The sequence below is a fragment of the Bos grunniens genome, chromosome 22, assembly GCF_055505025.1.
Source record: "Bos grunniens cultivar Pamir isolate PY7600 chromosome 22, Bosgru_T2T1.0, whole genome shotgun sequence".
Classification (NCBI taxonomy): domain Eukaryota; kingdom Metazoa; phylum Chordata; class Mammalia; order Artiodactyla; family Bovidae; genus Bos; species Bos grunniens.
In genome coordinates, this window is record NC_141186.1 from 52,676,721 (window position 1) to 52,698,139 (window position 21,419).

Consider the following 21,419-nt stretch of genomic DNA (forward strand, 5'->3'; position numbering starts at 1 on the left):
AAACCGAGTTGCCATATGACCCAGAAATTCCATTCCTAAGTATAGGCCCAAGGTAACTGAAAACATATGTCCACATAGAAAACTAGTATGTGAATATTCATAGTAGCATGATTCACAAAAGCAAAAATGTGGAAACAATCCAAATGTCTATAAACTGATGAATGGATCAACAAATGTGGTTTATCCATATGATGAAATCTTAGTCATAAAAAGGAATTAATCTACAACATGGATGAACCTTGAAACCATGATGCTAAGTAAACAAAGCCAGATACAAAAGACCACATATTTTATGATTTCAATTACATGAAATGTTCCAGTAAAGGAAACCCATAAAGACAGAAGGAAGATTATTGGCTGCCAGGGGCAAAGGGGAAGGGAAAACAGGGAGTGACTGCTAACTGGCACATGGTTTATTTTTAGGAGGATGAAAATGTTATAAGTTGTACACTTTGAAAGGGCACATTTTATGATATGTGAATTTCATCTCAATAAAAAGAGCTCCATTCATCTTTAAAAAATAACAGTTGCAGATATGGAATAAAACATAGACTCCATATGAGTATTTTAACAATATTTTTGTTGTTTTCCCACTACAATATTGTAATGTAATTAGCCTCCAATTAAAATGAATAATTTTAAAAAATAAAAATATTTTTGTGGTTTTTGTAAAACAAAGATGTTTATTGTAAAAAAAAAAAATTCAAATAATAAAGTTGAAAAAAAAAAAACAACAAACCTCAGAATCCTTTGCCAGCTCCATAAGAGAAAAGCACAGTGGTCATCATTACTAACATTTTAGCAAACATCCTTTCAGGCACCTTGCTAGTGATGTTGTCATGGATACTGACCAGTGTACACTTGTCTGTAAAAGGAACCGAACCTTAGTGGGGGCTGTGTTGGTCTGTGCAAGCCCCCTCTCTGCCTTTTTTCCCTCCCATACCATTTTCTGCCCTCTCAACCATCATTCATTTTTACCTGGGCCTTGGAGGTGTTATAAAATGTTAATCAGTTTCAAGGATGTATTCTGATGTATTTTCCACGCATACACATGGCTAGAGAGAAGTGGGCGGGGGGGTTGTTACAGATCTCATTCTATTTCTTTCCTCTCTGGCCAAGCACCGTGTGTTTAAGACCGATCCGTCCAGTTGCTATGTGCTCGTCAGGTGTGCTGCTCTGTCTCAGGATTTCTCAGCCTCAGCACTGACATTTGGGGCTGGACCGTTCTTCCTTGGGGGGGCTGCCCTATGCACTGTGGGGTGATCAGCAGTATCCAGTAGGTGCTAGTTGCGCCTTCTCCTCAGCTGTGTCACTCAAAACTGTCTCCAGACATTGACAATTGTCCTGGGGGTCCAGGGGCAAAATCTCCCCAGCTGAGAATCCTTGCTTCTTGTCAACTTGTTGTACCAGAAATGGAATACGTGCTGCAGCTAGACACCCAGAAAAAAGAGGCCTGGCTGTAACAAAATTCCATTCCGGATGCTCTGAGTGTCAGAGAAGCTTGCTGCCATCAAGCTGAGCCACACTGGGTGGAAATGTGTGGGGTACGAGGAACTGGTCTTTGAGCTATGCATAAAATCCTTCAAGGGTAAAATCATTTATTCCCTCAGCCAGCATTTACTGAGCAGCTACTATATGCCAGATACTCGTCTTAGCGCTGGGTAAGCAATCAGCTTTCAAGGAGCTTACCCTCAAAGTGGGAAATAAAATAAACAATAAGCCACTGTTGCTACTCAACAGCAAGTGCTATGAAGAAAGTTGTGTCTTAATAAGAAAGCAGAGATGAGGGCGTAGGAAGGCCTGGGGAGGAAGTCCTCCTGAGGACTTGAAAGTGAGATAGGATGCCAGTGTGAAGGTTAGGTGCCGGGGTCCAAGCCTCGGCTGATCCAGGGTATTCGAAGCGGGGACGGCGTCGGCGAGGATCAGGATACAATAGCTTCAATTAGATATTAATTAAAGATATAAAGAGTAATAGAATAAGGATAGCTCAGTAGGAAAATTCAGTGGAGAAAAGAGGCTGAGTAGCTTGGTTTATGCGGGAGACCAATAAAACTTCAAGACAAGAAGTTTGCACCACTTACGTAGGCCGCAGGCGTCCTTCCGTTCTCCCGAAGGACAGGAGACACTGAGGCCTCCCCGGTTGGATCTTAGAAGCCCAGGCATAATTAGTAAGCATGGCGGGTTCCACGCTCCAGATGGAGACTCAGCCAGAGTGAGAGAAAGCGCGACATGGGGAGACCAGTATTTCGAGAAACTGATCCCAATTCTTTATTTTCCGTGGTCTACTTTTATACACTGAGATGTTATGCAAAAGTCACACGGGGTCAGCAGTCCTGACTTTTATCAAAGTCAGGTGCTTCATACAAATGTATACAGAGGTCTTAGGGGTGTTACATCATCTTCTGGCCAGGGGGCCTGCTGACAATTTATGACCCTCTCCTTGTGACAGCGGTCAGTCAACCGGGACACTTATTTCTCCAGTGGTGATTATTCTTAAAACAGACACCACCCAAATAAAGTTACATTCCTATAGGGTGAGGGTATAGTGGGTTTTATTTAAGGAAAGATTTTACTTAGCCTAAGGTCCAATGTGATTAATATCAAAGGTTAATACTTATTTCTTCTATATATTCATTAATGTGTATAAGGGCAGGAGATGTGGAGACTTAGCAACAAACATTGGCTAAACAAATGAAAAACCCTTCACCAATACAATTTCTAATCAGCCCATTATACTTATACTAATAGTTTTCTAACTTTTCTAAGGAACCTGTTTTTAGAAGGTTTAAAGCATCTCGTGCCTCTCACGGTTGGGAGGCTGTGAGCAATCACATGTGGCCGGACAAGCCTGTCAGGAAGGCTAGAGAACCTTCAGAGGAGTTTGTAGGTTAAAACACTCTTGTCACACCCAGGAGTTTTTATTAACTGGAGCTCTAAGTTAACTCCTTCTCCGAAAGAGGTGGTGGGGGACAGCCCCCCGTAAAGTCAGAGGTGTAGATGAGCACAAAGTAGTAAAGTAGGCAGGCTCTGGTTATGGGGGTAGATGCTCGAGGATTTCCAGGGGGACTTCTGAGGCTCGATCCCACCTTTGCGTATGTCGAGCCTCCTTCCTCATGACCTTTGCCACGGGCCGAGTGCCTCACTCTGGCCCCCAACAGTTAGGGGAAAGCTTTCTTGAGAGCAAGAAAATTAAAAATGCACTTTCCTTTTTACCACACAGATTCTAATTGCATTTTAACTCGGAGGAGAAATTAGGACGTTTCATAGGAAGAGCATAGGATTCTACAGTGATCACCTGCCGTCTCGCCTTATCACACTTCCTGGGACGGACACGAGATCAGCTGCAGCAGAACCTTCATTCTCCAGCTAAGAACCTTTGATGAATGCAATCCCGCTAATAACTGGATACGTATTCCAACAAGTAGCAACAGTATTCCATGAGTAGGAATACCCTGAGTGCTCTAACCAAACTGCTCTTGAAGCATGTTTATATTGTCTCTAATTTTTCACCATTATACGCCACGGCTGCATGGATCTGATGATGAGACTCAGGCCTTTGAGGACCTGTTGGGTCTGCCAAAGACTGTTCTGTGCTCTGCCCCCTCTCCCTACTTCTGGCTCTGTCCTTCTCAGCTCCACCCTTAGCTTTTGGAGGAAGGGTGGGCTGCTCTGTGCCTTGGTTTCCCCACTGGCGGGCTTCAGTGAGAACACCATAGCCACTCCTCTCCTCCCCAGTTTCTGAGTCTCCTGTGGAACAGGAACCCAGAACCAAGGGCGGTTGGCAAGTCAACACCCTGGCCCCAGTAACAGGGAGCTGAGGAAAATGGGAGCCCTCGGAGGAGGGGGAGGCTCCTGCGGCTCCCCTTGTGGGCTGCTGCCTGGGGCCACCTGTGTCAACAGCCAGGGGTCCCTACCCCGATCCTGTTGGGGACAGCCTCCCCTCTTTGCCCTGCAGGGATTGGCCTGGGGGATGTGGGCAGCGAGGCTCTCCCTGGAGAGGTTGCTGCCATCAAACCCAATGACAGGGACTAGTGAGCCATGAATTGTCAGATCTTATGATTTTTTTTGAATTAAATCAGGCATCCAGATTTTTAAGGACTGACAGTATTTTAGGGCTTCCCCAGTGGCTCAGCAGTAAAGAATCTGCCTGCCAACGCAGGGGATGTGTGTTCGATCCCTGGGTGGGCAAGATCCCCTAGAGGAGAAAATGGCAACCCACTCCAGTATTCTTGCCTGGGCAATCCCATGGACAGAGGAGCCTGGTGGGCTACAGTCCAGGGGGTCACAAAAGCCTTGGACATGACTGAGCGACTAAAACAACAACAATCAGTATTTTAAAAATATATGCAACATGGTAGGTGTCAGCCAGAGTACAGCCTTCAACCAGACCATCTGTCTGTGCTCTCAGCTGAGAAGTGGTCACACAGAGAACTCATGGATCCCAGGCAGCTGTTTTGGAACCAAACCACACCAACCAGGCAAGAGACAGCACAGGGTCCTGGAGTGTCAGAGCCAGAGGTGGCCTCCCCGTGGCACAGGGTTGGGGGAGAGATGGACACTGAGGCCAAAGTGAAGGGACGTGCCCAGCATCGCACCGGTCTCCTGCCCCCAGCTCGGGGCTGCCTCACTCCTAGGCCAATTGCCCAATCCTCCTTGCCTCTTAGTCACTGGTATTTTGGACTGTTGGCTAACACCGGGTGCCTAGCAAAGGAAAAGAGAGGCCCCTTTCAGGAAGGCCTCAGCCCCCGCATGTCGCCAGCAGGCCTTGGGCAAGGCTGCGTGATTACCACCTAAAGGGGGTCACAAGTGGCAGAGGATCCGAGAAGGGACGATGGCAGGGGCTTGGAAGGCGCTGGTACTGGTGGCAGGCTTGGCAGCCGTGGCCTGTGTGGCCCAGCGTGGCCTGAGCTATGAAGAGATCGTCACCCAGGCCCTGAAGTTCTTCAACCAGGGGCGGCGAGGACAGCGCATCTTTGGCCTGCTGGAGAGCACCCCGCCGCCACCTGATTTGGTGAGGGTCAGGGGCTCAAGCCCGGGGAGTGGGTACCACCTACCTCACAGCATCCCGTGAGACCAGCAGGCAGGAGCAAGTGCCCCAAACAGGCACAAAGTGCTTGGTTAACAGCAGATGCTGCTGTTATTACTATGATGTTTCTCCACTCAGAAGGTAAAACAGAGACTGGAATCTCTCTCCAGCCTGACAGCTGGCTAGCTGATCAATTCTGGGTTTTGCCCAAGGGTGGAATGTGGGGTCTGGGAGTCCAGTCCTGCACTCAGGAGTAAGCAGAGCTGTTTCAAAGGATGGACAGGAGCCAGACTGGTCCCACCAGAAGGCACCTCAGCAGGGCCTTCCAGGGTCCCCCTTCCCACCCCCTTACCTCTCTCCTGGCAGTTGAGTGTGCAAGGCAAGTATTCTAGGTCCTTTGTCCCAGAAGAGGAGATTGAGGTGCAGAGATGGGAGGTGACCCCTCAAGGTGGTCCAGCCATGAAGTGGTGGCCTCCTCTGGTTTCCAGAAGCCGTGCGCGCCTTCAGTCTCTGCTGAGGCTGTTTGAAGCAGCCGCCTCTCTTAGGTGGGAACTGCAGACCTTGGGCAAGCCCTGTCAACTTGGAACTGTGATCTCTCTCCTCCCTGCCTTTGTTCTCTCCTGTGTAAAAGGGAGATGACTGTGACTCTTCTCCTGCTTCTTTAGAACTCCACCACGATCCCGCTCAATTTCAGGATTAAAGAGACTGTGTGCTTCCTGCTCTGGTACCGCCGAAGGTCCCGACAGTGTCCTTTCAGGGAGGGCGGGGTGAGTCTCCCATCCATCCCCTGGCTCCCCGCCCCAATGAGAAGGACAAGGAATCTCCCCTCTCTCTCACCTCCTTCCCGGAGGCCAAGTTTGCTTCCACCCACCCACAGACAGGTGAGGTTTGACTGTGGAAGCTTTTTTAAAAAATTGGGTTTTTCCTTATGGCTTTTTCTTACTACAATTTGCCCATCCTTATTAGAAAAGCAATACATGCTAAAGAAGCAACTAAATATTAAAAGAGAAAGAACAAAGGGGGACCATAATCCACCTCAGTTCAGTTTAGTCACTCAGGTGTGTCTGACTCTTTGCGACACCATGGACTGCAGCACACCAGGCCTCCCTGTCCATCACCAACTCCTGGAGCTTACTCACACTCATGTCCATGAGTCAGTGATGCCATCCAACCATCTCATCCTCTGTCGTCCCCTTCTCTTGCCTTCAATCTTTCCCAGCATTGGGGTCTTTTCCAATGAGTTAGTTCTTTGTATCAGGTGGCCAAAGTATTGGAGTTTCAGCTTTAGCATCAGTCCTTCCAATGAATATTCAGGACTGATTTCCTTTAGGATGGACTGGTTGGATCTCCTTGCAGTCCAAGGGACTCTCAAGAGTCTTCTCCAACACCACAGTTGAAAACCATAAATTATATTTTAGTTTTTGTTGATGCTTTTATAATCCACCCAGATAACTGCTGACTTTATTTTTCTGGGCTCCAAAATCACTGCAGATGGTGATTGCAGCCATGAAATTAAAAGACGCTTACTCCTTGGAAGGAAAGTTATGACCAACCTAGACAGCACATTAAAAAGCAGAGACATTACTTTGCCAACAAAGATCCGTCTAGTCAAGGCTATGGTTTTTCCAGTGGTCATGTATGGATGTGAGAGTTGGACTATAAAGAAAGCTGAGCGCCGAAGAATTGAGGCTTTTGAACTGTGGTGTTGGAGAAGACTCTTGAGAGTCCCTTGGACTGCAAGGAGATCCAACCAGTCCATCCTAAAGGAGATCAGGCCTAGGTGTTCATTGGAAGGACTGATGTTAAAGCTGAAACTCCAATACTTTGGCCATCTGATGCGAAGAGCTGACTCATTTGAAAAGACCCTGATGCTGGGAAAGATTGAGGGCAGGAGGAGAAGGGGACGACCGAGGACGAGATGGTTGGATGGCATCACCGACTTGATGGACATGGGTTTGGGTGGATTCCAGGAATTGGTGATGAACAGGGAGGCCTGGCGAGCTGCGGTTCATGGGGTCGCAAAGAGTCAGACACGACTGAGGGACTGAACTGAACAGATAACTGCTTTTCTAATATTAGGAAAATATTTTATTATAGCAAACTAACAAAATTTAGAGAAGCGAAGTAAATAACAAAAAATCTGCAACCCCACTACTCAGGAGACAACATTAACTGTTGGTGTATCATCTTCGGTACCTTTTTGATGTACACACGAGTGTTTTAAACAATATAACTCCCTCTCGGCTAATTTATGGAGACCCTTTCCCGTGTAAGAACTTGCATGAAAGTCCTTAATGCTATCGGGCGCGCACGGAGCCTGCCCGGGTGTCCCCAGCGGCCGCTGCTCCCTCCGGCGTCTAGCGGGTGGATTGGAGCTCGGGAGTCGGGGGACCTGGGCGAGGGCGCCGTCTGCTACAGCCTGTGTGCTTGCTCCCCGGCAGGAGGAGCGGAACTGCACCGGCTCCTTCTTCATGCTGCGGCAACTCCGCCTCCTGTCTCTCAACTGCGTTCCGGACCGTGAGCTGGAGCCGGAGGTGAGCCCCTGCGCCCTCACCTGCCCCAGTTCCCGTCTCAGAGGCGCTCTGCCTGGTGACCGCCAGTGATCGAGGGTCCCTCATCCGGGCCACTGACTTAGGCGCGTGGAACCTCAGTTTTGGAGGTCCCAGACCTTAGACCTGGAAACTGAACCGGTCTAAACTCAAGTAGTCTGGAGGGGAGAGGCGTGGCCAGACCTTGATGATTGACTGCTAGTCCTCTGGCAGAAGGGGTTGGGGGCAGGAACTGATGGTCTCCTCCTGGGGCTGGGAGGGGACTCAGTCTTCCACCGGCTGTTCTCTGGGCCTTGAGCTCTGGTAACCCGCCTCCCCATCCCACTTTTGGGAAGACCAGCCGGAGGTGGAGCCTCCTGGTAAGTGAGTGCAATAGCCGGGGTGGACAAGAGTGGCAGGCGTTTCTAGCCCCTCTGGGCTTTGGGAGTGGGCCTGACTGGGGACCCCTCCAGCACCATCACCAGGGTCACTGCCTGGACCTCAAGACCCATCCCCACCTGGGGAGAGAGGGGCCGCACGTGGGACAGGAAGGGGGGGGGGGGGTGGGCGATCGATGAGGGCGCTCACCGCGGCATCACTTCTGCAGCCCCGCCGGGAGAGGCGCTCTGCTGGGTCTGCTGGGGAAGACCCTCCAGAACTTGACAGCTCCAATCTGCCACCGGCGGTCAGGGACATGTACCAGAGAGCCAAGTACGAGATCATCTCCAACATCCTGAGGAATTTCTAGGCCTGGAGAAGGGAAGGGATGCCCTGCAAGCCCACAGCGACCTGCGATTCCCACCCATTCTCTGCCTCTGCTGCCCTTAGCACTCCCTGGCCTGCAAATGAGCCCACCCATATTCCTCAGCCTTTGCACACCTGCTTCCCTCTGCCGGGGAATTCCTGCCCATCCCGTGTCTGTGGATGCTCCACATCCTTCCAGGCATAGGTCCAAAGTCACCTCCCCCAGGAAGCCTCTCTGCTCTTCCCTGAGCAGCACGTGTCCTTCCCTCGACCGTGGTGCCGTCACGATCCTCAAACCACGCTGGCAAGTACCAGCTGCGTCCTGGGCTACAGAGCACTGTCTCTCCTCCCAGCGGGGCCCTCCTGTGCCAGCTGCAGGGGGCTGGGGAGGGAGTTTCTCTGCCAAGTGCTCCTGAATCCCAGGAGGGCAGTTCTTTCTGGGCAGGACCCTGAGTGCCCCTGTTCCCTGCTCAGTCACTGTGATAATGAAATGTCCCTTCATGTATCTAGCACCTCCAAGAGGGTGCCAGGGCATCCTATGCTGAGAGCGCCAGGAGTGAAACTCAATAAAACGTTTCTAAGTTGAACGATGATGTGAATAAGTGAATGAATCAAGTGCCAGGGATGAACCAGCTGGACTTAGGAGGAAGAGACCAAGGAGGCAGGTCCTGGGGGTGAGATTCCACCGTGCACCTTGGGCACACAGACTCCCTGCGGTCAGGGCAGTGGCAGTGACGAGAAACGGGATAATGAGGGGCGCCATCTGAGGGCCATGCTGGGAGCTCAAAGGCAAAGTAACCTGCCCCCAGGTTATTCTGGAACCACCTCTCCTTCCTTTCGGCTACTTTTATTCTTCCTTCTTTATCATGAAGCTCCAGCCAGAACCTCTTCTGGATCCCCAGACTCGCACATCAGATGGCCTCATAGACGCCTCCCCATGGATGTCCTGGGGTGCCACCCACTCAGAATCTTCCCTCCAGACCGCCCTTCTTAGTGCCCAATCCAGCTGATGGCAGCCTCATCCACCCAAGGACGTGAGCCCTGCTCAGACTCTCTGCTGTCTCTCAGGGAGAGTCTGGTTTTGGAGAGTTGGTCTCAGTTCCTGATCCATCCAGCCCTGTGAAGAGGGCCTGGCACATGGCAGTTGCTCAGTAAATACTTGAGTGGACGAGAGCCCTTTTCTTCTCACCAGTAGGCCCCCTTTTTCAAATCTTTGCTAGAGAAATATCTGTGGGAAACCCTCTCATTTGAGGGGCCATAGTGTAGAGCCCCTCGGGGGAATGGGTTTTTTCAGCCAGGGCTTCCCTGGTAGCTCACCTGGTAAAGAATCCGCCTGCAATGCCAGAGACTCTGGTTCACTTCTTGGGTCGGGACGATTCCCTGAAGGAGAGGCCACAAACTCCAGTATTCTTGCCTGGAGAATTCCATGGACAGAGGAGCTGGTGGGCTACAGTCTATGGGGTTGCAAAGAGACGGACATGACTGAGTGACTAAGCACAGCACAGGGAAGCCAAAGACTCCTGTTAATGATAATAGCCATGATTTATGAACGCTACTTCCCAGTGAACCGAAACACACTTCTCAGGTCTTAGAACAGTATTGCAAGGTGCATGCATCACCAGCAACTTTTAGTGAGAAAACTACGCCTCAAGGAAATTGGTTGACTCGACTGTAGTCTACACTCCAACCCCCTTGTAATCTAAATCTAGGAGCGTGTAATCTAAATCTAAATTGAGGGAGTGACCCTCAGGTGGGAAATGGGCAGGTTTGGGTGGACCAGGATAAACTAGACCTCAGACCATCTCTCCCTGTGGTGGGGTGATGATGTTCACCTGGAGAAGGCCCTTGTAGCCCCACAGAAGGTGCCAGCAGCTAAGGCACACCGTCTACCACTCTCTTGCCTGACCTCCATCCCCAAGAGAATACTCACAGGCCTCAGCCAGGTCTTCTGTGGGGCCCTGGACAGTAATGGGGCTCAGCAACTTCTCCCCGGAAGTTCAAGACTCATCTGTGGCGGTCAATGCTGCATCACACGCGGTCTGGGGAAGCTGGCCCATCATACTGTACCAAGTGAGAGGCAGGCCTATGGGACCAGCCACCAGGCTCTGCTGGGCTGCCCTGCTGCATTCTCCTAGTCCCAGCATGATCAGGCCCTGAGACAGCACCAAGGCGCCAAACACAGCTCAGCCTCTTGGCCTTGGCAGCTTCTGAAAGTCTTCAGAGCCATCAGAGCAAGACTGAGAAGGGAGAATTCACCGGGGTTGGGCATGGGAACACAATGGGTGAGCAGACCTCTAGGTTAACATCTAAACGGCTGCAGAAATCAACTTTCGCTCCCTGTACAGATACTTGTAGCTCAGCTGGTAAAGAATCTGCCTGCAATGTAGGAGACCCAGGTTCAATTCCTAAGTCTGGAGAAGGAAATGGCCACCCACTCCGGTATTCTTGCTGGAGAATCCCATGGACAGAGGAACCTGGCAGGCTACAGTCCATGGGGTCACAAGAGCTGGACAGGACTTAGTGACTAAACCACCATCACCATAGACAGATATGATGTGAGCTTTATTTTTAAAAGAAAAAATGACCATAGTCATTTTATGTCCCATTTTACAACCAGCTTATTTTCCTTTAACCTATCAGCCAATACACTTCAGTCCCTATTGGGTCACATTTTTTCCTTTTTTCTGTCTTATGCTCCATTGGGTGACTAGACTTCCATTTATTTAAGTTACTCCTGCTGTTGAAGTTGTTCCCGTTTTTTTGTTTTGTTTTTAAACAATGTTGAGATAAAAATAAGTTCCTAGAATGGAAGTAGTATCAGAGTGTATGAACATGTTAAGAACTTAATGTATTGGTAAATTACTATCTAGGATTGTAGACAGTAATTAAGCAATATTGCTGTTCTGGCAGTTTTATTTATGCTACTTGGAAATAGGGAATGGCCTGAGTGCCCAGCCAACAGAGGAATGGTTAAGTAATCTGTGTTATACTCACTGGATTGCATATTGTACAGCCTTTAAGGTAAATCTGAAGACAACGTTATATCAAGGAAAATGCTTGTGTTAGACTTGAGCAAAGGACCTGCTAAGTTGGGTTTATCTCCACGTGATGGAGACCACAGAGCCCTTGGAGTCCACAGGTCCCCTCATCATCTCGGCCTGAACTGCACCCCAGGATCTGGAGCCCCAGAAGAGACGGTAAACCTTGGGGCCTTAGAGGCCACAATGCAAATCAGTGTCCAACTTTCTTTTTTAAACAGCTTTATTGAGCTGCAGTTGACACAGAATAACTTGCACATATTCAAAGTATACATTTGATAAGTTTGACATAATGTCCATCTGTGAAACCATCCCCACAAGATAGTGCACATGCCCACCACCCCTCCAGAGTCTCCTCACACCCGTTAAACTCTGAGTCCTCATCGCCCTGCTGTCCTCAGGCAATCCGCGATCTACTTCTGTCGCTGCATTAGTTTGCATTTTCTACTTGTTGTTCCCTCAGGCGTCTCTGACTCTCTGTGACCCTGTGAACCGCAACGCGCCAGGCTTCCCTGTCCTTCAACAACCCGCAGCTTGTGCAAACTCATGTCCATTGAGTCGCTGATGCCATCCAACTATCTCATTCTCTGTCGTCCCCTTCTCCTGCCTTCAATCTTTCCCAGCAGCTGGGCCTTTTCTAATGAGTCAGCCCTTCCCATCAGGTGGCCAAAGGATTGGAGCTTTCGCATCAGTCCTTCCAATGAATATTCAGGACTGATTTCCTGTAGGACTGACTGGTTTGATCTCCTTGCAGTCCAAGGGACTCTCAACAGTCTTCTCCAATACCACAGTTTGAAGGCATCAATTCTTCCGCGTTCAGCCTTCTTTATGGTCCAGCTCTCACATCCATACACGACTACTGGAAAAACCATAGCTCTGACTAGATGTCTGGACCTTTGTCGGCAAAGTAATGTCTCTGCTTTTTAATATGTTGGTCACTGCTTTTCTTCCAAGGAGCAGGTGTCTTTTAATTTCATGGCTGCAGTCATTGTCCATGGTGATTATGGAGCCCAAGAAAATAAAGTCTGTCACTGTTTCCATTGCTTCCTCATCTATTTGCCATGACGTGCTGGGTAGAGTTCTGTATAAATGGAAATCTGCTATAGACTGGAGGTTTGTGTTCCCTCAAAATTCACATGCTGAAATTCTAACCTCTAAAGTAATGGTATTTGCAGACTGGGCATTTGGGATGTACTGATATTAGGTCACGAGGGCTCTGGAATAACTGATGTTATAAAAGGGACTGTGGAGAGCTCGCGTGCCATCCCCGCCATGTGAAGACACACAGCAAAAAGGTGGCTGTCTGTGAGCCAGGAAGCGGGGCCTCACTAGACACTGAATCTGCCAGTCCCTTCATCTTGAACTTCCCATCCTCCAGAATTGCAAGAAATACATTTCTGCTGTCTATAAGCCAGTCAGTCTTTGGTAATTTTTATAGCAGCCTGAACAGACCAAGACACAGCACACAGCAATGTCCTCCTTTTTTGACCAGCTTCTTTCACTAAGCATCATTATTTTGAGATTCTTTCATGCTGTATCGAAACATCAATCATTCCAATCTCCTAAGAGAAGTGGGTATCCACCCTCAGGGCACCTGGAGACAAGTGAAAAAACTGAATTATAAATTTAGAATCATCCTTCAAATAATAGGCCCAGATGGCTTCACTGGTGAATTCTATCAAATATTAAAAAAAATAATACTAATTCTTTACAAACTCTTACAGAAATAAAGGAGGAGGAAACACTTCACTCGTTCTATGAGGCCAGTACCACCAGCCAAGGACATCAGAAGAAAAGAAAACTACAGAATATAGCCCTAGTGAACACAGATGTATTATAAAAAACTCCTTTAAAAAGTATCAGCAAGCCATTCAGCAACATATGAAGGATTACACACCATGACCGAGTGGGATTTATTCTAGGAATTCAATGTTGTATCAGTATCTTGAAAATCAATTAATGTTATATACCGTATTAACAGCTGAAAGGACAGGAAAAGCTGATAGGTGCAGGAAAAGCATCTGATGAAATCTAATACCTATTCATGACAAAACAGAATGCAACTTCCTTAACTTGAAAAAGGTCTCTGATGAAAACCCCACAGCTTGACATATTCACTGGTGAAGGACCACGTTTTCCTACCTAAGACTGAGAACAAGGCAACCATGTCTATCTGTGGCATTTACACACCACACTGTACGGCAGGTTCTTTTCTATTTTTTTTTTTTTCAGCCAAAGCATGCAGCTTGTGGGATCTACTCCCCAACCAGGACTGAACCCAGGCCATGGTGGTGAGAGCTCTGAGTCCTAACTACTAGGTTAGCAGGGAACTCCCTATACTGGAGGTTCTAGGCAGTGCAACAAAGCAGGAAAAAATTAAAGGCATCTGTATTGGAAAGATAAAACTATCTTTATTCACAGATGGAATATCATATGCATAGAAAATCCCAAGGAATACACATATGTGAAAAAATTTTTTTAAAGATAAAGACTTTAAAGGGAATTTCCTGGTAGTGTAGTAGTTAGCAGATCCCCGGTGGTCTAGTAGTTAGGATTTGGGGCTTTCACTGCCATGGCTCAGGTTCAATCCCTGGTTAGGGAACATCCTTCAAGCTGTGCAGCACAGCCAAAAAAGAAAGAAAGAAGAACTAATGGATGAGTTTGGCAACGTCACAGGATACAAGATCAACATACAAAAAACCAATGGTATTTCTATACACTAACAAAAAACACCTCCCCAAATAAAATTAAGTCAGTGTAGTTACACCCACACAGCATAAAACACAAAAGCAGTTAGGATCAACTTAACAGAAGGCAGTGCAACCCTTCAAAAATGAGAAAATATTGCTGGGAGAAATCAAGGAAGATCTAAACAAATGACAAATATTCCATGTTCATGGACTGGAAGACTGCATTGTCAGGATGCTAATTCTCCCCAAATTGATCTCTACATTCAACACAGCATCTATTAAAAACCCGGGAAGCTTTTTGTAGAAACTGACAAGCTGGCCTATAAAAGCTAATAGGAATGCGAAGTACCTAAAATATTCAAAAGGATTTTTAAAAATAACAAAGCTGGAGGACTTACATTATCTATTTTTAAGATTTACTTTAATGCTGGAAAACTCAGTACCATACAATCAGCATAGTATTGGCTCATGGACAGGCATATAGATCAGTGGAACAGAACTGAGAGTCTAGAAATAAGCCCTTATATTTATGGTTAAGTGATTTCAACAAAGGTACCAAAGCAATTCAATGGAGGAAGAGATAGTCTTTGCAACAAATGTGCTGGGACAAATGGATACACACACACAGAGACACACACACATAGACACACAAACACACAGACACACACAGATACACACAGACACACACACACAGACACACACACACATACAGACACACACACACAGAGACACAAAATGAAGTTTAAAATTAACTTGAATGGATTCTACACCTACACAAGAGCTAAAATTATAAAACTTCTAGAATTTCTTCATGACCTTGGGCTAGGCAAAACTCTTAAGATATGACACCAAAAAGTACAATCCATAAAAGAATTTATAAAACTAAACTTAATCAAAATTAAAAACTTCTACAACACTATTAAGATATTATTCTTCAATACTATTAAGAAAATGAAAAGATGAGCTATAGGCTGGGAGAAAATATTTGCAAATCATTTATCTGATAAAGGATTTGTATCTAGAATATGTAAAGAATTCTTTAACTCAATAAGACATATGACCCAACTTACAAAGGGTAAGTTTTCAGTAGATATTTTATTACAGATATACAAATGGCTAACAAGAACATGAAAAGATGCTCAAAAACCATTAGCCATTAGAGAGAAATACAAATTGTCAGTTTCTTAAAAAGTTAAAACATAAGCTTACCGTATGTATGATCCAGGAAGTCTGCTCCTAGCAATCTACCTGAGGAATGAAAATGTATGTGCACAGAATCTTGTACGTCAGAGCAGTACTGTTCATAAAAGCCCCACGCTGGAAACAAATTAAACATTCATCAATTGGTGGAAAAAAATGGATAAACAAAATGTGGTATATGCATACAGTGGAATCTATTCACAGGAACAATAACATAAAAAGAACAAACTACCAATACCTTCTATGCCATCAATGAATCTCAAAAACAGTATTCCAAGGAAAGAAGCCAGACACAAAAGACCACATATTGTATGATCCTATTTATACAAAACATCTAGAACAAGGAAATCCATAGAAACAGAAAGCAAAATAGTGGTTGCCCAAGGATGAGGGTGAGAATGAGGGCTAACTGCATATGGGCATGGGGAAAGTTCATGGAGTGATGAGAATATCGTAACATGGGGCAGCGGCAATGGTTGCACAACTCTGCACGTTTACTACAAACTATTGAACTGCACACTTAGAATGAGTGAGTACATTACACCTCATTAAAATTATTTTTAAAAACCCAGTGATTCAAAACAAAGGGAAACTAGGAAGCATGATTAGGTGAACTTTGGATCTGCATATACCTGACTGCCCTCAAGTTCTTCAAGAAAATAATGGTCGTGTCTCTTCTGTGTGTCTGGGGCTGGCACACAATAGGGGTGACTGTTAAGGAGCTCACCATCTCGTGGGTGAGACAAGCACACAGGCCACTGTCCAGCTGGGGTTGTTAGAAACAAGCGTGGAGGAGACGTCCTGGGCCGGCCAGAGAGGCCAGACCACAGCAGCCTTCTCCGCCCTGCTAGGTGGTTTGCATTTTCACCCTGAACTGCAAACCTAGAGAGAGTGAGTTAAACAGGGAACCGAGCTCCATTAGAGAAAAACATTTTGTGTCATCACTTGAGATGAAAAAGGAACAGTAAGCCTGGGAGATAACTGGTGAGAACCGTGAGATTCCCCTGCCATTTTCCGGTTGGGTAAAACTATGTTATTGTGAGCAGCAGTAAAAACCAGTGCTGCTGGTCTTTGGGGTGAAGAGGAGTGGGCTCTGTTGCTAGTTGTGAAGGCAGAGGAGTTCAGTGAACAACAACAGAGAAACAGAAAGTCAAGCAGATGAGCCGAGCTAGAGCTCCCTGGGCCACCCTGTGGTTCTGAGCAAAGCGGTGTAGGTTACATGGAAAGGGCTGTTAGCACATCACAGGCATTTGGCCTTTCTCCCACAGCCCAGAGCCCACAGCTAATCTGGTTTCCTGTTTCGACATAAAGGTACCTGTTTCCATAATTACAACACGGTTTCTTCTCTCTCCCTCGCTGCTCAGCCTGCTTCTCGAAGGCCCGTCACGGTACTGGGCGGCAGACCTTCACGCTGGGGGCTTGCAGGATCAGCTGCTCCAGAGGACAAAGACACTGCTCCCCCAGCTGAACTGGACAGTGAGCATGGAGATCTGGCCTCGGTTCTTGACAATACTATCGGTTAGTTGATAAATCAGGTCAGTTGCTCAGACCTTTTGAGATCATTTCTTTATGCTAAAATGAGCCACGTTACCTGGAAGTAACAGGCACAAGGGCCTGAGCATGGAGGTTACTTACTGAGAGGCCCGAGCGAGAATCAACAGTGCTGGTGGGGGAATGTGGGTGACATACCCTTCCAAAAACTTCTAATTGTTATCCGAGAGTGTAACCATCACCCCCTGGATGAGACTCGCCAACAGCTGACTTTAGGAAGAGTGTGAATGCAGAGTTTCCTAAGACCCACCGCCACAGTAACCAGCGTGCAGTCTCAGGAAGACAGATGTGGAACGTGGCTCCATCCGGGGAAGTGGAAACTGCACACAGGGGCCCGGTTCTCACACATGGGCAAGCCTATGAACCACGGCGGAGACTTGTCTGCATAAGGACCTGAGCTGTACTTCAGTCCAAGGGAACCAGTCTCTGGGGAGGGGTCAATCTGTGGTTTAAAAACTTTCCAGTGACTTCTACGTGCACCAAAGCTAAGTACCTCCGGCTTGGAGTATAAAAAAAAAGAGCTGGGTGTTTTGGTTCCAGGCACTCACAGGCCAGTCACATTCTGCTGAGGAACTCTTGTGGAGTTTTAGGGCAGGGAGTGAAGAACAGTGGGGAGATCCAAGAAAGGGGTGATCTGGACAGGAGCAAACATGCAACATGTTCATGAAGTTTTTTGCGTATTTTTTCATCGGAACCCATTCTTATAAAATACACACACGTCTCTTTGAAAACTACATCTGCCATCCAGTTGGGCTTTTTTCTTATTTCCACAGAAACGTTTTCACTTTGTCCAATATTTTTTCACTGAATTACAATAAAAATATGATTTACCTCTAATTAAAAATAAATAAATAAATCAGGGAAGGGCAAGAAGGTATTAGGAGTGTACTCTTTATTTCTCTTTGGTTTCTTAACACAAAAGACATGCGTTCTATAAATAAAAGGAATGAAGGTTTTCTGGGAAACAATAAATTGGGGGGAGGGAGAGTCAGAATTCCTACCTACTCACATCTCTGTGGCCAAGTCAAAAGGCTGGTCTTCAGCTCCCATCCTGGCTTTGCTCTCAGATGAAACCCAGAAGAGAAGGCTCCTTGTGTTATTACCTAAGGGAAAATACCCAAGGACAGCTGAGGCCACAGCCCTCTGCTCAGAGCTGGGCTGGACCCCAAGGCTTACTGTTCACAGTGTCTGTCCCACATCCCTTCCACAGTATCTCTGGGTGATGTCTTTTCATGGTTTTCCTGGAAAGGCTCCAACACCAAAGGGTCAGACCAGCCACCTGTGAAAAGTTATGACCGTCAGACCGAGGAACCTACTGTGGAGAGCGTGAAATGTTGGTGTCGGCTCGCTTGTGCTCAGAACCCAAGTCAAAGCACTGGCTCCACCTTACTTGGAAACACTGAGCCCAGGTGCGGCAGTGTAACTCCGCCCTGGAGAAGTGGGGGTAGGCATAGGAAGGTCACCGCAAGAGTGGCAGATGGTGGGAAACTGAGCTCTCAACCCCGATGGCAAAATCTGGGTCAGCATCCTAAGGACCTGGCGAGGCCCCCTTGCTGATTCTTAACACATTCACAACTCAGGCTTGTCAGTGCTGTTGCAAATTCACAAAAGGAAGGGGCTTATAAGAAGAAGATGTGCATCGGAAACTCCTCTCTTAACAGGAAACACGGACCCCACCCTCCTTCCAAGTCTACCTTGAGAGGCAAACAGGGAGTGAGAAATGCTAGAGCTCCACCGTGAGCCTGGGCTTAAACTGGATCAGACTGTTTAGTCTTTTAAAATAAAAACATCATTTTCGGGTGCTTTTAGCAAAGGCCCAGCTCCACCTAAGTGGCAGGTGTCAAAGGTACTTCCTCTGGAAACATGGCGATTGCACACATTGGTAAGCCTCCTGGTCCCAGGGTAGGAGAGATGTCTCAGAATGCCACATTGTGCCTTTCTGAATGGGCTTCCAGGACACCCGGGCAGATGCGGCGATGGGCAGGAGACCAACCAAGTAGAGACTGGGACCCTGAGACCCAATCTCGCGTTGGAAACGTATCCTCTCTTAAGTCTCTACTGGAAGCATTTTAGGAAAACCTGATTTTTGGCAGCAGCAGTTGAGGAACAGCTCCCCTGCCCAGCGCACCGATCACAGAAGTGTCCTCCCGTCGGTTTTCCGCTGTGCAACGTCAAGGTCCTATCCAGGGAGGACGAAGGAGGAGCGTGGAGTCTCTTCAAGAGGTCGTTTGCTAAGATCATAGGAAGAAATATAAAATCTGTTCTTTGCAGCAGCAAGAGATTCTTTCGGCTTTTACTTCCTTGGGTCGTAAAGCCGGCTTTGTGAGAGTGTAAAGGTCCACCTTGCTGGTCGGTCTGCCAAGGGCTGGAGGGGAGGCCAGACCCCTGGAGTTGGCGAGTGGATGGGGGAGCAGCCGACTGGCGGGGGAGAGGCGGCGGCTGGACCAAGCCAGCCCTGGGCTGGTGGAAGGACCAAGTCCCTGGTTAGGTTCTCGAGGTACGAACGGTCGACGTGCCCCAGAAGCGTCACGAAGAGGAAAACTATCCGAGGAGGACAGGTGGGCAAATGAGCATCTGGCCAGACCTGCTGCTTCCTGCCGGCCAAGGGAGGGAGGGGCGCGGGGGGGTGGCGCTCTGCACGGGCTCCACGGTGGCAGCGGGAGGGGGCCACCGGGCACGCGGAGCCCCGGCGATGAGCTGGGAGCTCCCACCTAGAAAGGCGGCGATAACTCAGCCAACTCGCTAAGCCTACGATTAAAAGAGTCCTCTGACAGTGGGTGTGGAGACAAACCCTGTGAGCACCGTGCTGCAGGACTGGGTAAGAGTGCACTGGTTCCAGACGCGAGGAAGGGCTCAGAGGGAACCCCGCGTGCCCTTCGAGGCCTCGGGACCCTGGGATCCGAAGAATGTGGGAGCAGATACCACCCTTTTCATGGCGGGTGGCGGTTTTCCATTTAAACACGTAACTGCCTTTAGTGTCTTTTATGTTTTCTTCTTGCAAAAAAAAAAAAAAGCTCACTTGAAAAAAGTATTCTTCCTTCCAGTTTCTTTCAAATGTTTCTTTAACTTTCCTTCAGTTTCTTTCAAGTATCTTTTTTTTTTCCTTCTCTCTCGGTTTCTCTCGAATAAGATGAAAAAGACCTCATGGCAATCCCAAAATTAGACACAGGAAAAGCTTCTGTTCTCCCTGCTTGCTCAGCAATGTAGACAAGAATCCTCGGGGCCCTTGGATGGAAGGAGGCACAGGGGCCCGTGTGCAGCTGGCCCTGCCATGCTGCAGGCTCGAAGTGAGGACCTCTGGCCTGTGTCCCTCTCCCCCGGCCACATCCCACAGTTTTCAGTGGCCTCGGCCACTGCAGCTGCCCCATCGCAAACTGGCCACGATACGGCTGGCGTGCGGTGGGCGAGGACTGTCAAGATGGAAAGCCCTCTGCAGAGGGGCGGCCCACGGAGCTATGGCAGCTTGGAGGTGGGCTTGGATGGAGCCCGTGGATGTGTGGACCGGCCGAGCCGCTCTGTCACCGGCCGGCGGCGGGACCCACAGGGGCTCTGTCCCCCGCTGTGTATCCTGGTCACCCAGGCCTGAAGATCACAAGGGCTGCACAGCCAGGGAGGACTCAAGCACCTGAAACCCTGGACCTCCGGCGAGCTCCCGTTTCACCCTGTCGTCTGGCCAGCACCTCTCCCCAGGGGGACGGTCCCCGGGAGGGAGTGCTGCCCGTGTTTGTACCAGATCCCTGCCCCACCACGGCCCACCCCTGCGCCTTAGATGGTGAGTAGAGGGATGCAGCCCACACCGACCCCGCCCTCGTGACAGGCCATGGGGGCCATGAACGTCCAGCGGTCCGTGTCTGGGTCGTACATCTCCACCGAGCTCAGGTTGGACTGTCCGTCATAGCCCCCTACAGCGTAGAGCCGCCCGCAGCTGGCCACCAGGGAGACCCGGCTCCGGCGCGTGAGCATGGGCACGATCAGGCACCACTGGTCCGCCACTGAGCTGTACACCTCGGCGATGCTGAGGAAGCCCGAGCCGTCGTAGCCCCCGCACACGAACATCTTGCTTCCCAGGGAGGCGGCCCCGTGGCGGCAGCGCTTGTTGAGCATGCTGGCCGCCGGGTGCCACGTGGCCGTGTGGTGGTTGTAGTGCTCCACCTGCAGCAGGGAGAGGGGCGGTCAGGCCCAGGCTCGGCCGCCGGCGGCCCGGCTGCCCTCAGCGCCCGGGGAGAGGCTCGGGGGACGAGGAGCTCTGCCGGGCTGGGCCCTGGCCCCCAGGCCCACGTTCCTCAGCTGCACACGGGCTTGTGAGATGACAGGGATGGGCGACAGGGAGATGGCCTGGCCTCACCAGCTCTGTCTACACCCACAGAAAGAAATCAAAGAGCTGCCCGTGATGCGCTCGCTCTGTGTGGTGACAGAGCAGCGGGAGTGCGGGGTCTCCCGAGATCCCCACTGTGTGCTCCCCCGCAGCCCTGATGGACGGTGGAATGACACTCAATGGCTCTGGAGCTCTTTTTAAAATAAATGCAATTTCAAGTCAAATGGCCAGAAGAACGCAACTGTCTGAAAGTTCCCACTCTGTCTATGACTGCACTTCCTCTGGGCAGGAATTTCAGCAGGTCTCATGCGCTGCTCACTGAGGAAT

General features: G+C 48.9%; 2 protein-coding genes across 17 annotated transcripts in view; one reads left to right on the top strand and one right to left on the bottom strand.

Annotated features, from left to right (window-relative positions):
- Positions 1 to 4,368: 4,368 nt before the first annotated feature.
- LOC147348582 (15 kDa protein B-like) lies at positions 4,369 to 8,883 on the top strand. Its single transcript, XM_086368346.1, has 4 exons — positions 4,369 to 5,011; positions 5,692 to 5,793; positions 7,468 to 7,560; positions 8,162 to 8,883. Exons 1-4 carry the CDS (start codon positions 4,832 to 4,834, stop codon positions 8,300 to 8,302), a joined length of 516 nt encoding a protein of 171 aa, XP_086224472.1. The 5' UTR covers positions 4,369 to 4,831; the 3' UTR covers positions 8,303 to 8,883.
- Positions 8,884 to 11,541: 2,658 nt separating this feature from the next.
- The window catches only part of KLHL18 (kelch like family member 18), a 126,727-nt gene continuing 116,849 nt past the window's right edge, over positions 11,542 to 21,419 (bottom strand). For 7 of the 16 annotated variants that reach the window (XM_086368324.1, XM_086368325.1, XM_086368326.1 and 4 more), the window contains one exon: positions 17,653 to 20,929. In XM_086368324.1, coding sequence (XP_086224450.1) covers positions 20,543 to 20,929 — 387 coding nt within the window. In that variant the 3' untranslated portion in view covers positions 17,653 to 20,542. Of the gene's footprint in view, positions 12,931 to 15,235; positions 15,344 to 16,541; positions 16,818 to 17,652; positions 20,930 to 21,419 lie in introns of those variants that run through there. The other 9 variants (XR_015151724.1, XR_015151730.1, XR_015151729.1 and 6 more) reach the window with 8 other exon arrangements.